This window comes from Misgurnus anguillicaudatus, chromosome 22 (genome assembly GCF_027580225.2).
Source record: "Misgurnus anguillicaudatus chromosome 22, ASM2758022v2, whole genome shotgun sequence".
NCBI classification, from domain to species: Eukaryota; Metazoa; Chordata; class Actinopteri; order Cypriniformes; family Cobitidae; genus Misgurnus; species Misgurnus anguillicaudatus.
Genome location: NC_073358.2, coordinates 10,062,579 through 10,080,275, shown reverse-complemented (window position 1 = coordinate 10,080,275; position 17,697 = coordinate 10,062,579). Strand labels below are relative to the sequence as shown.

The following is a 17,697-nucleotide window of genomic DNA, read 5'->3' as shown; positions in this document are numbered from 1 at the left end:
AAAAAGACAGAAACCTGTCTGCTGTGTCCTGATTATGGAGGACGAAAAATGACTTAAGTGTATGTAAATAAATAAATGAATAAATACATAAATGGAGGACGAAAAAGGACTTAAATGTATATAAAGAAATAGATGAATAAATACATAAATAAATAAATAAATAAATGTAGAAATACACTTTTAAATAAAAAGGTATAAATAAATAAAAAATTAAATGCAGGAATAAATAAATGTAGAAATACATGAATAAATAAATACATACATAAATAAGTAATTATTTAAATGCATAAATACATGAATTAATAAATACATAAATAAATATAGAAATAAATGTAGTGGTGCAAAAATAATACGATTAAAAGTTGATACTTTTGACAAAACATTTTTTTTATGTCTGCATTTAATTAATTACTTATTTATATCTGCATTTATGTATTTATTCCTTTATTTATTTCTGCATTTCTACATTTATTTATTTATTTCTGCATTTATTTATTCATTCCTTTATTTATTTCTGTATTTCTATATTTATTTATTTTTTCTGCATTTAATTAATTACATATTTATTCCTGCATTTATTTTTTATTTATTTATTTCTACATTTATTTATGCATTTATTTATTTCTTTATTTATTTATTATAATTTAAGTAATTTTATCAGGCGTAACAAATTAAGTTAAACCATTTTAACTTGTTTTTATCAGTTATGTCAACTAATCACAAGTGAAAACATTACAACAACATTAAAATATTACATTGAATTGACTTGACAAAACAAGTTGTCTTAACTTTATGCATTTTTTAACAGTGTAAGCATCTTATGTGTTTTTATTAGGCTACTTTAACTCATTCAAATAAATTAAGTGATTTCAACGTTTTTATAAGTTACAGCAACCTCAAAATATAAACTAGTAAGTTGAAAGGCCACAACTTTAATAGATCGATGTCAATCATAATACACAGAGATTAATAAGAAACAGGGCAATCCCAAAGATCACTCTAGGTTTATTTTTGTCACTATCATTGTCATTGGTTAACATCCAGCTAATACAATCCAATAATATACCACAGGAAGCACACAACCGGTGTTGCTCCTGAATACCTTCAGTGCTTTGACAGAGTAACAGTACCTGGTTGATAACACAGGAGTAAATCAAGAATTGGATATATTCCTCAACTGGATTCCCAATATGTCTCCATCATTAACTTCACCACCCTTATGCATCCCAGTTCTGCACCACCACCTCAAGCATATAGGTGCAGGAGAATTTAGGGGGATTGTTGGAAGCTTACTGAGAGGCACTGTAAACATGCGACTGAAGAGTAGACCCTCATCCCTCTGCAAGGACCACAGGGGCTGGGATAATCACATTAGCGAAGATGGGAAATAGACAGTGGCGTGAAAGCCTGGAGTGCAATGGCACGACTAATCCAGTTACTGCCGGGAGAGAAAAGAGCGACGCTGGTTCTCCGCAGAGGCTGAGAAAAACTCTGCTTTCCCAGGAGTGAGTTCACCTGTATGGTAACACAGAAAAGTTGGCTCTTTTGATGCCTATTACAAGCAGAAAATTGGCACTTGGCACGTACCACCGCACCATACCAACTCATCGTGCCACCCTCCCCGACACCCTGTATTTTGTCAATGCATAAACAAAACAATGGAGAGACATTCCATGAGATTCTCTTTAATTCCCCGATGGTGAAGACATCCCCCCAGTGGGACTCTTGTATGTGGAAAGAAAAAGGGAGGGGCACAATTGCTAAAACACAGGATCAGATCTGTTTATGGCTCCTGGTCCCGAGTTCAACCTTATTACAAACATAAAGAAAGTTTGGGACAATAGGATGCACTCTGTAAAACAAATATCCTTCCTAATAAACTGGCAGATGGACTGTTTTAGAATGACAAGACATTTCACGGGTCAACAGGTTGGGATTTAGTGCCTGTATTTCCTCCTTCATCTCTAGTGCCCGGAATAAGGATGCCTTGGTGTCCCTGACAACGGTGGGAAAACAAAATGTCAGATCTTATCAGTCAAGTCTTTAATCCCTTTAGTTCATTCTGCGTGTCTCTTGTCTCAGTGTACTGCTGTATTGGTGTAGGGATTAAGCTGAGTGGTTAAACAGTGATTTAATGAACTCTGCATGGCTGGATGTCACACTTAAACCGCTATCGCAAACAAATAGGGTCGATGGGAAATTTTCTGGGCCATGTGGAAACAGGTATGAGAGCTTTTGAGGGTTTGGGTTTTCTAATTCTACTAAAAAACTATTTTGAATGCATGAAAATAGAAGAGTCAGAGTGTGAGAAAAAAATCTTCTCTGGATAAAACAGATGGACCACCAGGTGCTGAGTGTATGACACAGACAGAAAAGAAAACAACACAAGAAAGAAATGCATCCACTACTAGAATGATTTTTTTTTTAAATAAACAACACTGTGCTACAATATTACATTACGCATGAATGTAAAATTAAACAACAGTGAAAATAATCTTTTATGTAAGAAGGACCAATTGACAATAAACACAATGAGAAGTGGAATTTTAAACACAAATAAAATTTGACATTTGACATATCGACTTCTTTGCAGGCATTTGGCTATGGAAACGTTTTTTTAAATTTCCTTTGGTGTGTAAGTGTGTATTAGTACATGTTAACGATATACAAAAGATACAAACCCCAAAGTAAACAATGACGCGAGTTATCGTCTCCAACGTAAATCTCTTTTCTTGGACTACAACAAAGACACAGATTGTAGGAAACAGTTTACTTCCTGGGATTGGTGATGTAGACAAGACCGACATTATCATAATTCCTCCCGCTTCGGACTCAGCCTGTAAGTTAACTCCTGTTAGCATTGTATTGTGAGCGAATCTTTCAAACATGGTAACGAGCGTCAAATTTCCGGAGGTATTCCGGCCAATCACAACATACAGATTAGGTGGCCAATCAGGGACATGGAGCTTTTCAAATTCATGCGTTTCAGGAAGAGAGAGAAATCTGGAGCTACAAAAGGAAGTGCTAAGGATTTTGGGCCCCATGAAAAGAATCTTGACAGGGCCCCCAACACAGCTGAGACTTTTTTCATATTAATTTACATAAAATCATGCGCTTTTATGGTATTTTGACTACCAATGGGGTGAGCAAATTTTTCTTGAATTTAGTGTTTAAGAAAAATGTTCAAGATTTTTTGCTTACTCCATTGGCAAATTTTTTTTTGCTTGTTTTATGCACAAAATCCCTTAAATGTAATATTTTTGGTCTAAAAACTAGACTTATTTTCTTGGGTCGTTTTGCTCCTCATGAAAAAGCATTTTTATTTAAGAAATTTTAGAAATTTTTACTGAAAACAAGACAAAAATACTAAGAATTTTTTCTTGAAAATAATTTTTTGCAGTGTGGTAATTATCTTTAACACTAGAACGAACAAGGCGTCATTTTGACCGTTTGAAATTTGCATAGTCAATAACTTTGTCTAAATAAATCACGTGCATAAATAAACGTGCTTACTTGTCGAAAAGTGCCGTAGGCTACGATCATTGTCACGAACGGGCGGTCCACTAACAATTTAGGCCTACTTACAAACCCACCTTTTCTTGTGAAAAATTGGGTAATATAATGTCGACCCTTTGCCTCTTTCACTTCTTATTTTTTTCTCTTTACGTTTTTGACTTCCAGATTTTTGAGGCATATTCACTTCCTTGTCAGTCAAGTTGATATTCTGCCAGCACTATAAGTGAAGTCAAGCTGTGTTGCCTGGATTATACAATTTGGGCGGACTGAACCATTTTATGACAATTGAGGGGGGGGGGAAGGGGCCCACAGACGTTTGTGTTTCCTAAACAAGTAAATTTTTTTGATACCAGGAAACAGCAAATAGAATAATTTAAAGTTAGTAATTTTTTACTATTAAATTTTTTTAGCACCACAATTTTGGGGGCTTCTCTGGGCCCCCTCTTACTCGTGTGCCCCGAGAATCATCCTTGTTTACCCCCCCCCCCTTACAGCACCCCTGACGGTATGTGAAAAATTATGTGTTTTTAACCATAAACAATGCGAACATATTGTATTATACTAAATACACAAAATACAATTTTTTAAGCAATTAAATAGGTGCTCTTTAAAAGGTTGTAATGCCTCCCATAGTTTTCAAGTTTCAGATCAGCAAGATCTCTGATAATGGATATCTAAACACACTTGACTTTGTCCTAAAGAACCAGCTATAATATAAGCAAAGCCACTTATTTATGCTACGCCAAAATATATTTATTTATAAATATTTAATAAACTGTATATTTGGCTTGTGTTGGTAGTAATATTAAAACTTTACATATCTGTGTCATTTTCTATCTCTTTAAACATATACAAAATATACAAAGAGGATGACCCAGTGACCATTTGCCATCACTGTCAATGAAATTGTATGATTGAGGTCTGCATATGTTCAAATTTTCTGTATCGACTTCTCTTGTGTGCTGTTTTTGATGTAAATGTATGTATGACCCGTGTGTTTAAAGTGACACATGTTTGCATTTGGCAACTTTAATCCAAAACGTTTTAAAGTAGTTATGTTGAGTTATCAAAGACAACAAATATTATTATGTAAGCTTGACGAAATGTGTTGTGGGTGTACAGGTGGCCTGAAAATAACATCTTGTCTAGGAATTTCAGGTGTTTAAATTGTTTTATTAGACAGGAAAAGAGAAAATGTCAAACACAACATACTTCTCTGGCTCATAAAAAAGCAAACACTTAGTACTGACGAACAAAGACAAAACTGATTTAAGGTTAATAAATAATTATCAATTACATAACCAGATCACATCATGATTGTGCTATGGTTTTATAAAATGATGACAAGAAATGTAGGGCGGGACTTAATTTTGTTCACCGAGAACTGATTGGATGGTTGGAAGTTCGGTCACGTTGCTAATGGCTAATCGCTGCGATCTTTACAAGAAGTAAAGAGAGATCTTTCGAGGACGGAAGAAGATGAACATTTTTGATTAAAGATTACGAGGGCACATGAATTAAAAAAATAAATAATGAATGATACATCATTTATATAAACACTACAATATAACATATAAAAATAAGAATAGTACATTTTGATTTCATGGCGGCTTTGAATCATAAAAGCTCTTTTAAATTTGAATGAGTTTTCTAAATTATTTAAGTTTTCTATACTCAGGGGTTGCAGATTTGAAGTAAATAATTTTGCAGATAATTTGACATTATGTCACTCTGGCTAAAGAGTGACAGTACATACAAATTATAAATTTTTATCAGTATATACATGTGTTCCCTCTGAATCAAACCTTGTGACCATTGCTAACCAATGCTCTATCAGTTGAGCTACATTTAAAAGATCAGCCTTTAAAATACCAGCTTCCTGCAATATGGCCATTTGGCCCTTTTAGTACACCATACAGATGGTCACTTAGTCTGTTCGTAGCTCCTCTTTCTATTGCATAAACATGTATTGTCAATGTGTGGGAGAACCTGCATTTATATTAAAGATAAAGTTTTCTGTCTGTTATTTACACACAGTTTGCATTGGTAAAATAAAACAATTGTCAGTCAGACCAGTCGTGCTCATCGAGGTCCGAGTCGCCATCTGAGTCACTGTAATCTACGGCAATGCGACGAGACAGAATCATGGCCACATCGTTCCCCACCGGCTCTCTTTCAGCCCAATGTTTCTGCTGTTCCTGAACCTTTTTCAACTGGATACCTGATTACAAAAAAAATTATAACACATCACACTCTTGTTTGATATTGAAGACATACAATGAGCATCAATGATTACATTTAATTATTGTACAAAAGTGGATAAAGGTTACTGACACCAGCAAGTCAGAAAAAAGCCAAATAGTCAAAATAGGAGTAAGGGGGCGTGCACACCAAAGCTTTTACGCCCGTGGCCGGCGCATGTTTTTAATTGTTTCCAATGGAAGCTTGGCATTTTTCAAATAAGCCAGCAGTTAGCGTTTATTTTTTTCATGCTGAAAGCCGGTGCTCAGCGTTTTTTCGGCACTCAGCTCTGAGTGCCTAGAGTTGAAAGAGATTAAATTTTGGGTAAAAAACGCTCCGCTCGTGAATGTCAGTTCTCACACAGTCGTCCAATCACAGTAGAGGAGGGGTGGGACAAGTATCACAACAACCAACCAGCTCACAGCTCAAGTATGATAGCTACTAAAGCTAAAGAAAGCTGGGGCTCAGCTGAAAAACAGCTGGCATTCGGCGTTTAAAAAAGCTTTAGTGTGTCCCGCCCCTAACTGCAGAAGCACAGAATCATAAGTTCAGCTCGTCAATGTCAGTTCTCACACGCCCGTCCAATCAGAGTGGAGAAGGGGCGGGACAAATATCACAACAACCAACCGGCGCATTGTACAACCAAAGCGCACATCTGAAGATAGCTGGCAGTCGGCAGTCTGAGGCCGGAAGTGGGCGGAGTAGCAGTGTGGGCCTGCTTAATTCAATTGATTTTTATTTTATTTATTTTTTAGTTTGAATTTTGTATTTTAATTAATCATATTTATTTGGAACAGGTACAGCTAGTGTGTTATGCTTTTGCTATTTGAGAGGGAAAAACACTTTATTAAAATGAATAATTGTTGTTTTTTCACTCCACTATGGAATTGTTCTTTGAGAAACTATGAAAAGTTTTTTTTTAGTTGTGAATTTGAGTGTTAAAAATGCTTTTTTCAATTAATCAAATGTTCAAATCCTCAAGCTTTGTTTTTATTATTATTATACTATTTTTATTTAAGATTTGTGTTCAATTTATATTGTTAATCATTTATAACACAACAAAACAAATAATGATAAATGAAGAGTTTCGTTGCAAAACGAGATAACTCTGTTTTTTCAGAAATCTTGTTTTTTGGTTGTGCATTCCAATCAATATCAATTCAACTGCAGTTGGTTTGTTTTGATTTAAACCTTCATAACTTAAAATACAGCTAAGTAGCACCATAAAACAAAATAATAACATGATAACATAATAATAAACATGTTTTGACAAAAATGTAAAAAAATGGATTCATCTCGTTTTGCAACAAAACTCTTCAAATATAGATAATAAACTATGCATTTAACTTTAAAATATACTTTCAATTAAATATTTTTTAATAAATTGCTTGATAGTAACGGGGATTCACGACATGTCATGATGTATGGTTCAGCGTTTCTGCAGTTGGTTCGTATTAAAATAGTCTGTTGCTTGTACATCATTATTCAAAATGGCAAAGTCTTTCAATGATTTGCTAAACACATTGTACACTAAAAATTAATAAATCAGCAAAGAAGTCACGTGTTTAAATGTTTATATGTACAAAACACATCCCTTACCCATTCTTATTGCAGAGAGGAGGTCACTGCGACCGTCAGTAGCAGGTTGCACGGTCAGTGTATTTGTATGTGAAGGTACAGGAGGAGCTGGAGGCGGTGATAGACCTTCAGAAGGAGGGGCAGGTGGAAAAGGATAACGTACGGTTGTGGCGATTGGTCTGGGAGGAGGTGGAGCTGGACCTGCAGGAGGTGCAGGTGGAATAATGGGACCCACCGGAGGAGACAGTGGCCCTGAACTGGCGTAACACTCCATAAGACTAAAGAAGAGACAGACAGTGAGAAACAAGGATCTTATGTATGGAAATGTTTCCATATGCTTCAACACGCGCATGTGTATCCAAGTGAACAAAAAACACTGAAATAACTCTCTGGAGGCGTTGCAAACATTGGTGCTTAGTGTTGTTACTTTCCTAAAGGGACTTTGACAGCTCAAGGGAAAACTTTGTGAGACCGATCCTATTTGTTTACAAAAGCAGAGAAACACATTTTTTACCCATAATCTGATGGAGGGAGAGTGATGTTTCCATTGACTCCATGTTCAGAAGGCAGATGCTGTTGAGTAGCCGGGTGTGTTTGATCGAGCGGATTCACAGCTGAACCTGTACACAACCCGACAGCACCACCGATGCTATGGTACTCATGCTCGATGGAGGACGCCGCAGTCTCCACCCATGGATTGGTATGACCAGGCCGCGATCCAGCGTGACTTACTGGAACTGGATAGCCAAGGTTGGGTGGATCATGTGATCTGTTATAAAGAAGGAAAGATGATGTAGTAATCTAACATTTTAAGGTACCTCCCAGCGTGTTACCAAATACAAAATGTTATTTTTGCCCGGATTCAATAAAAGTAAAGTGTAGCATATAAACAAACCTTCCCTCTATAGACAGCACACCATCAGATGATTTGACTCTGTGATGATGATGACGATGATTCGGACGCAGCTCTTTATCATGCCCCATCATGATCCATTCCTGTCTACGGTTATTAGGTTTACGCACATTTTTAATCTCTCGTGGCAGCGTCCCATCGACACAACGTTTCTGTTCCTGTGTAATGATAATAACAGACTGAGGTGAAGTAATACTGTATTGTCCCGCATATAAGACAACATTTTTTTCACTTAAAGGGACACTCCACTTTTTTTTGAAAATATGCTAATTTTCCATCTACCCTAGAGTTAAACATTTGATTTTTACCGTTTTAGTATCCATTCAGTAGCCTGGGTGCCAGCCGAATTTAGCTCCGCCGACAACATTGTAGGCTTGGGGAAATTCGGTCTGGACCAATCAAATTGTCAAGGGAGGGCTTTATACAATGATGGACAGATGATCAACAGTAACGTAATCAACCATGTCACCAAAGAGCGCTTGTGTTGAATCCATTTACAACAACGATGGCTACCGCTGGAGAATTGAGATATGAATATTCTGTCATCGAGTCTGTTTTAGAAGTTATCGACAGCGCATTGATTTTAAAAGAGGAACAGAGAAACGCGTTCAATACATTTGTTGTTGATGTTTTTGCCGTCCCTCACTTGGGTATCGGCAAAAGTTTAATTTATCAGCTGTCTCCGATGGTCGCTAAGAAGATGGAACACAATGAAAATGGGCAACTCGGCGTGCACAACAACGTGAATATAACTAACGTCGTTGCCAGCTCCTTTTCGAAAGCCCGTGGATGAAGTTCATCTAACTTACAAATGGTAAGAGATAGTCTGACTGTATGACTTAGTAAATAACTCACAATGTTGTGATATGAATGAAATGTTATAAACATAGTAGGTGTCGATGTACGTTCGCTAACTTAGTATAATCATAATGTTAGTGTCATTGTAGCGAAATAACTAGCAGTTCGGTCAGGCTGCAAAAGACGCCATTTCAACATATGTCGCACACTGGGTTGCTCTGATTGGTTATAGGTCTATCCAATTGAGTGCAGAGGCATTTTTTGTCCTGGTTCGGTTTAAACACGCTCTATAATCACAGACCAACGGAGCGGTTTCAGACTCAAATTCTGACTAGAATTGAATATGACAACGTCAGGCTATCCATTCAGCCGATTACCACTTTTAGCATAGCTTAGCATAATCCATAGAATCTCATTAGACCATTAGCATCGTGCTCAAAAATGACCAAAGAGTTTCAATATTTTTCCTATTTAAAACTTGACTCTTCTGTAGTTACATTGTGTACTAAGACCGACGGAAAATTAAAAAGTTGCATTTTTTAGGCAGATGAGGCTAGGAACTATACTCTCATTCTGGTGTAATAATCAAGGACTTTGCTGCCGTAACATGGCTATGATATTACACAGCAGCCAAAAATAGTCCCCTTAGTATCTTTCAATAGCAGGGGACCATTTTCAGGCACTACACAATACCATTGCGCCTCCTGCAGCCATGTTACTACAGCAAAGTCCTTGATTATTGTGCCAGAATGAGAGTATAGTTCCTAGCCATATCTCCCTAGAAAATCGCAACTTTTAATTTTCTGTTGGTCTTAGTACACAATGTAACTACAGAAGAGTCAAATTTTTAATAGGAAAAATATTGAAACTCTTTGGTTATCTTTTAGCGTGATGCTAATGGTCTAATCAGATTCAATGAATTGTGCTAAGCTATGCTAAAAGTGGTACTGCCAGACCAGGAGATCGGCTGAATGGATTCTAAAACAGTAAGAATCAAATGTTTAACTCTAGGGGAGCTGGAAAATGAGCATATTTTCAAAAAAAGTGGTGTCCATTAAAGAGCTGAACTGAAACTGCAAGCCATTGAGGTCCACTAAAGTCCACTATATGGAAAAGAAATCTGGAATGTTTTGAAAGTGGAGTATTCCTTTAACGAATGTGGGGAACCAAACTGGTCCCCTTTGACTTATGAAAACTATTTTCAAAGTTTCTTTAAAAAAGAAAATAGTATTTTTCCAAAAGGTACACTTTGAAATGTAGAGATCAACTTACTACTTACTAAGGATGAGGAGCATCAAAGTTCACTTTCAATCTTTGACATGATCCTACTCAGTCAGTATTAAAGATATCAAGGTTATATTTTCACAGAATGTTCTTTACATTATGTAGGATAATTTTAATGTAGTAAAAAATCACTCTAGCACGGTGATACATGTAGACTTCATTTACAAATCTTGAATTCAAAATTTGTAGAGCAAACATGTCATTTTACCCTCTGTTTTTGCTTCTCTTTTCTCTTGTCCTCTGTGTCCTGAAGCATTTTTTCCTTCCACAGGTCAAAGAAGTACGAGGGATCCGTGTAGAACTTCAGTCCATCAATGTTGTCATCCCTACGAAGGGCAACATAAAACAATATGCAACTTAACATTCAGTTGTACCGCTTTATATTACCTGTCTTAAAATGTTTAAGATAAAAGCAGACACCTGTAGGCAGTGAGGATGTCGAGGGGTGGGGGTCTATCACAGCTGTCATAAATCTCTGCCATGGGCTTTGGAACGCTGCTCTTTGTCACCACCTGTTGGTCCTGAACGGTAGAGCTCTTAAAAGCTTTGCACATGTTAATGTCCTGGAGGGAAACTGGGTGTGTATGTGTGAGAGAGAGAGTGAGAGAGAGAGAGAGAGAGTGAGAGAGAGAGACAGAGAATCATTTTAATTCTACGTTTTAGATACAAAGGTGTTTTTGTCTGGGATGTGTCAGAAATATTCTTTGTTATAATTAACCTGTCCCTGACAAAACAATGACACTGATATATGTTTAGATATGTCAGAGCGAGATGTTTTAAACTAAAACATACATTTTAGTCAGTTTTTTTATTGGTCCATTTAATGCACCATTCATGTATGTTCATGCATGTTTGCCTACATATAGTACAGTTTTGAAATACAGGTACGTGACACGCAACATTCAACCTGACCTTCCTCCACACTGGAGTCTAGTTGAGTGACTTTGATAGCGAGTCGATTGATGCGGTCCTGTAGGCCATTAGCGCGCACATAAAAGGTGTTGGCTTCATTGAAGAGTTCACTGAACACATCCTCTGCATGTTTACCTTGTACATGAGAAAGACAAAAGATCAGAGATAAATCCTTCTCTTTAACTTCATTCTCTTTCATTTTAATCTCTCTCTCTCTCTATGGGGACAGATTGTACAGCTCTATATTTGTGCAGCAGCTATATATATACCTTTAAACACAAGCTTCTCACTCACTAAATTACATTTCAGACTGAAATATACTTGCAAAATGCTAAATAGAGAATGCAAAAGTTAAATACAACTACAATGCCTTTATAAACACAACAATGAAAAGGTGGATGAGGAGGAAGAGTATGAGGAAGAGATGGTGGACGAGGAGGAAGAGTATGAGGAAGAGATGATTGATGAAGAGGAAGAGAACGAAGAAGAGTATGAGGAAGAGATGGTGGATGAGGAGAAAGAGAATGAGGACAAGAAGGTGGATGAAGAGGAAGAGTATGAGGAAGAGCTGGTGGACGAGGAGGAAGAGTATGAGGAAGAGATGATGGATTAAGAGGAAGAGTATGAGAAAGAGATGGTGGATGAGGAGAAAGAGAATGAGGACGAGAAGGTGGATGAAGAGGAAGAGTATGAGGAAGAAATGGTGGACGAGGAGGAAGAGTATGAGGAAGAGATGGTGGATTAAGAGGAAGAGTATGAGAAAGAGATGGTGGATGAGGAGAAAGCGTATGAAAAAGAGATGGTGGATGAGAAGAAAGAGTATTAGGAAGAGATGGTGGATGAGGAAGAAGAGTATGAACAAGAGGTGGTGGATGAGGAGGAAGAGTATGAACAAGAGGTGGTGGATGAGGAGGAAGAGTATGAGGAAGAGATAGTGGATGAGGAGGAAGAGTATGAGGACAAGATGGTGGATGAGGAGGAAGAGTATGAGGACAAGATGGTGGATGAGGAGGAAGAGTATGAGGAAGAGACAGTGGATGAGGAGGAAGTAAATGTGGAAGAGTTGGTGGATGAGGAGGAAGAGTATAAAGAAGAGACGGTGGATGAGGAAGAAGAGTATGAAGAAGGAGATGGTGGATGGGAAGGAAGAGTATGTAGAAGAGACGATGGATGAGGAGGAAGAGTATGAAGAAGAGACAGCGGATGAGGAGGAAGTATATGAGGAAGAGATGGTGGATGCGGAGGAAGAGTATGAAGAAGAGATGGTGGTTGAGGAGGAAGAGTATGAAGAAGAGATGGTGGATTAGGAGGAAGAGAATAAGGAAGAGAATGAGGAAGAAATGGTGGATGAGGAGGAAGAGTATGAAGAAGAGATGGTGGATGAGTAGGAAGAGAATAAGGAAGAGATGGTGGATGAGGAGGAAGAGTATGAAGAAGAGATGGTGGATGAGGAGGAAGAGAATAAGAAACAGATGGTGGATGAGCAGGAAGAGTATGAGTAAGAGATGGTGGAGGTGAAGGAAGAGTATGAAGAAGAGACAGTGGATGAGGAGGAAGAGTATGAAGAAGGAGATGGTGGATGGGAAGGAAGAGTATGAGAAGAGAAGGTGAATGCGGTGGAAGAGTATGAAGAAGAGACGGTGGATGATGAGGAAGAGTATAATGAAGAGATGGTGGAAGAGGAGGAAGAGTATTAAGAAGAGATGGTGTATGAGGAGGATGAGAATAAGAAAGAGATGGTGGATGAGGATGAAGATGAAGAGTATGAAGAAGAGACGGTGGATGAGGCGGAAGAGTATGAAGAAGAGACGGTGGATGAGGAAGAAGAGTATGAAGACGGAGTTGGTGGATGAGGAAGAAGAGTATGAAGAAGAGATGGTGGATGGGAAGGAAGAGTATGAAGAAGAGACGGTGGATGAGGAGGAAGAGTATGAGAAGAGATGGTGAATGGGGAGGAAGAGTATGAAGAAGAGACAGTGGATAAGGAGGAAGAGTATGAGTAAGAGATGACAGATGGGAAGGAAGAGTATGAGAAGAGACGGTGAATGTGGTGAGGAAGAGTATGAAGAAGAGACAGTGGATGAGGAGGAAGAGTATGAAGAAGGAGATGGTGGATGGGAAGGAAGAGTATGAGAAGAGATGGTGGATGCGGAGGAAGAGTATGAAGAAGAGATGGTGGAGGAAGAGGAAGAGTATAAAGAAGAGATGGTGGATGAGGAGGAAGAGTATGAAGAAGGAGATGGTGGATGGGAAGGAAAAGTATGAGAAGAGATGGTGGATGCGGAGGAAGAGTATGAAGAAGAGATGGTGGATGAAGAGGAAGAGTATAAAGAAGAGACGGTGGATGAGGAGGAAGAGTATGAGGAAGAGATGGTGGATGCGGAGGAAGAATTTGAAGAAGAGATGGTGGATGAAGAGTATAGAGAAGAGATGGTGGATGAGGAGGAAGAGAATGATGAAGATATGGTGGATGCGGAGGAAGAGTATAAAGAAGAGATGGTGGATGAGGAGGAAGAGTATGAAGAAGAGATGGTGGATGAGGAGGAAGAGTATGAAGAAGAGACAGTGGATGAGGAGGAAGTATATGAGGAAGAGATGGTGGATGCGGAGGACGAGGACGAGTATGAAGAAGAGATGGTGGATGAGGAGGAAGAGTATAAAGAAGACATGGTGGATGAGGAGGAAGAGAATAAGGAAAAGAATGAGGAAGAAATGGTGGATGGGAAGGAAGAGTATGAAGAAGAGACGGTGGATGAGGAGGAAAAGTATGAAGAAGAGACGGTGAATGAGGAAGAAGAGTATGAAGAAGGAGTTGGTGGATGAGGAAGAAGAGTATGAAGAAGAGGTGTTGGATGGGAGGGAAGAGTATAAAGAAGAGACGGTGGATGAGGAGGAAGAGTATGAGGAAGAAATGGTGGATGAGGAGGAAGAGTATGAAGAAGAGATGGTGGAGCGGGAGGAAGAGAATGAGGAAGAAATGGTGGATGAGGAGGAAGAGAATAAGGAAGAGAATGAGGAAAAAATGGGGGATAAGGAGGAAGAGTATGAAGAAGAGATGGTGGATGAGGAGGAAGAGAATAAGGAAGAGATGGTGGATGAGGAGGAAGAGTATGAAGAAGAAATGGTGGATGAGAAGGAAGAGTATGAGAAGAGATGGTGGATGAGGATGAAGAGTATGAGGAAGAGATGGTGGATGGGAAGGAAGAGTATGAAGAAGAGACGGTGGATGAGGAGGAAGAGTATGAATAAGAAATGGTGGATGAGGAGGAAGAGAATAAGAAAGAGATGGTGGATGAGGATGAAGAGTATGAGGAAGAGATGGTGGATGAGGAGGAAGAGTATGAAGAAGAGACAGTGGATGAGGAGGAAGAGTATGAAGAAGGAGATGGTGGATGGGAAGGAAGAGTATGAGAAGAGACGTGGATGAGGAGGAAGAGTATAAAGAAGAGATGGTGGAAGAGTATGAAGAGTATGAAAAAGAGATGGTGTATGAGGAGGATGAGAATAAGAAAGAGATGGTGGATGAGGATGAAGAGTATGAGGAAGAGATGGTGGATGGGAAGCAAGAGTATGAAGAAGAGCCGGTGGATGAGGAGGAAGAGTATAAAGAAGAGATTGTGGATGAGGAGGAAGAAAATAAGGAAGAGATGGTGGATGCGGAGGAAGAATATGAAGAAGAGATGGTGGATGAGTAGGAAGAGAATAAGGAAGAGATGGTGGATGAGGAGAAAGAGTATGAGGACAAATTGGTGGATGAGGATCCTAATATATATCTTGATCAAATCATATATGTCCAAATATAAATAATTCTGTATATACATTTTCAGTTACATGCTGACATTTTTTTTATTTCTGTATGGAAGTCTTTATTCTTGTTTTCTCATATAGGTCTTACTGAGACTGCTGAGTTGTCGTATAATAGTTGAAAGGGTGTTGTTGGACACACACTCCAGCTCATTGCTGATGTTTTCAGGTAAAGATCCTTTACACAGGTTCTGTGGTTCAATGTTTCTCTTTATCATCGGCATGACTTCGCCTGAGCTCCTGTAAACAAACATATAAACCCATGACTGCAGAAGTAAAAAGTTTGCTGTTTGGGTGCATGCTAACATCATTTGGGTACAATGATGATTAGCAGAACTAAATTCTACTGTGTTTCCAGATAGAAGTTCAGTATGTATTGCATTTCTCTTTTTTTAATATAGTTCTTGTTGGGCAACTTTTGTGGCTTCTAAATTTACACATAACATAAGTAAATAATCCTGAATGAAATCCTGTGAGAGGCAAAACGATGAGAGAGATGCAACAGAAAATGGAGAGTTCAGATGTAAAAGCCTTTAAAGGTCACATTCTTCATGATCCCATTTTTTAAGCCCTAGTTAGTGTGTAATGTTGCTATGATAGCATAAATAATTATGCTTCTCAAATAGTTATATTGTGCTATACACACTAACTGTGCCCTCTTGGGTAAATGGGTACAGTATAGAGTATATCACAGGGTGTAGAAGTATATTGATCTTTTTTTAACTATTACAATCATCACATTTGAGATACAATCTTGCAGAGAGGTTATGGTTGGAGCTAAACTCTGCCACACTTGACAAAGAGCTTTGTTCATGCCTACCTGACACAATTTAAACTGTTAAATCTATTATCTGAATAAATGATCAAAAACCATTCTCAACCCTGCCTAACCATTGTGGATTCGGAAGGGAATAGTTGAGACTTTCCCAAATAATCCTGGCCACTGGGAATCACAGGTGGCCAGTCCATCACAGGGGTTACATATATTTTATTTTTTTTAGGATTACTTCAAAGCTTACATGTTATGTTGGTTTTATCCTGTACTATTCACACACATGCTAGGTGACTTTCTGTCACCAGAAGATTACGTATAGGCGGAGTTTCTCTCAGGATTAAGTTATTAGAAACACACATACAGAGAGAGCACTGTGATCTGTTTTACAGCAGATCTCTTAGTCACACTATCTCTCATAAGACATCTGACATAACTCACATCTGTCTTATTTTAACGTTAACGTTTGAGGTTTTCATCTATTGTATAAATTAAACAGGTTATGTTTCAGGATATGTTGAGAGGAAGTGTAACCGGTCTCTGTTAGGAACCAATCAGCAGGCAGGAATGTGGAAAGCTTTATTAGAGCAAAAGGAAATCAATGTTTTTCATTTCATTATGAACTACACTGCAGAAACACACTGTCAGTCCTGTCATAGCCTACTAACGATATGTTAAATAAATAAATGAGGAGGAACGTTCTGGTCCAATTTTGAAACACTGCATGTTGGTAAGAAGATAGGATAAAAAAATAAACTAAAATAGTAAGTCATAGTCATTTTTCTATTTTGTATTAAGTACAATAAAGTAGCACGTAAGTAAAAAAAATAAGATTAATATTTAGTACTGTGGTAAAGTTAGGCTGCATAAGGAAACCAAGGGCACCAAACTCTAAAACGCAGATTTACAATTAATTATATTCACTACACAGTATAAGAGTTTATTATAAAAGACCGTTAATCTCTTAACCTCGGACCTAAACTAAAAAACAATGTAGACGGTTTTTCAAATGTATATCAAAACACTTTTGCTTACCAGAAGTCGCTTAAATGCAGAAGATGATACGCACCGTCGCTCTCCTCTGCCGTTATTGATGTGTACTAGGGTGGGATTACAATGTTGATGGACAGGCCCGTGAACCAATCAGATTTCAACAATCGGGATTTTATTCTCGGATTATAATGGTGAGAACCAATAAGATTTATGCATTACAGTAAACACGCAGTTACAGGGTTACATTATATAGAAATTGATAAAAAAAATACGGATGGTTGATAAAAGTGTTATGAAGGTAAGTACAAACGTGTGTTTTCTGACTAGTTTTGTACTAGCTGGATTTTAACTTTTGTCAATTTTTTCGTGAATTCTGTGACTTTTATTTTGTAAACTAAAACTTTTAACATTTTATACTTCTAATTTAAGCAAATAAAAGCAATACAATCACAATGGCAAACATGAAGGCATCTATAACAAAACTGTGGACTTGTCCTCCTAGTGGGTTTATTTCATAAATGTTGAGTCAGGATGTATTGTCATATTTTGTTACAATGCAATCTGTTACATATGTTACATTATCTGTTCTCTGATTATTTTTGTCTCTACCCATCGACATGTAATACAAAAAACCATATAAAAATCCATGTGGTAGATTACCTGCTATTTAATTTGATCTACTTAAAATGTCTTGATACACAAATGTTATAAACAATAATATTACTTTACCCAGTATATTTTCTCAACTGGTCCTGTGATTTACACTCATAACTGTCTCATAACAGATGTCAAATCTTTGTTTTGGTCTGGGCTGAATTTTCTGACTCCTCCTCCTCATAGTCCCATAATAACACAGACATTCAGATCAATATCTCAATGTCATTCA

At 37.7% G+C, this 17,697-nt stretch overlaps 1 protein-coding gene across 1 annotated transcript; it reads right to left on the bottom strand.

Moving 5' to 3' along the window:
• Nucleotides 1-4,668: 4,668 nt before the first annotated feature.
• Nucleotides 4,669-16,991, bottom strand: wasf3a (WASP family member 3a). Its single transcript, XM_055200826.2, has 9 exons — nucleotides 16,854-16,991; nucleotides 15,138-15,286; nucleotides 11,243-11,377; nucleotides 10,751-10,904; nucleotides 10,539-10,656; nucleotides 8,231-8,406; nucleotides 7,850-8,104; nucleotides 7,357-7,613; nucleotides 4,669-5,737 (listed from the first exon to the last, which is right to left on the bottom strand). The coding sequence occupies exons 2-9, from the start codon at nucleotides 15,268-15,270 to the stop codon at nucleotides 5,580-5,582; spliced, it is 1,386 nt and encodes a 461-aa protein (XP_055056801.2). The 5' UTR covers nucleotides 15,271-15,286; nucleotides 16,854-16,991; the 3' UTR covers nucleotides 4,669-5,579.
• Nucleotides 16,992-17,697: the final 706 nt, after the last annotated feature.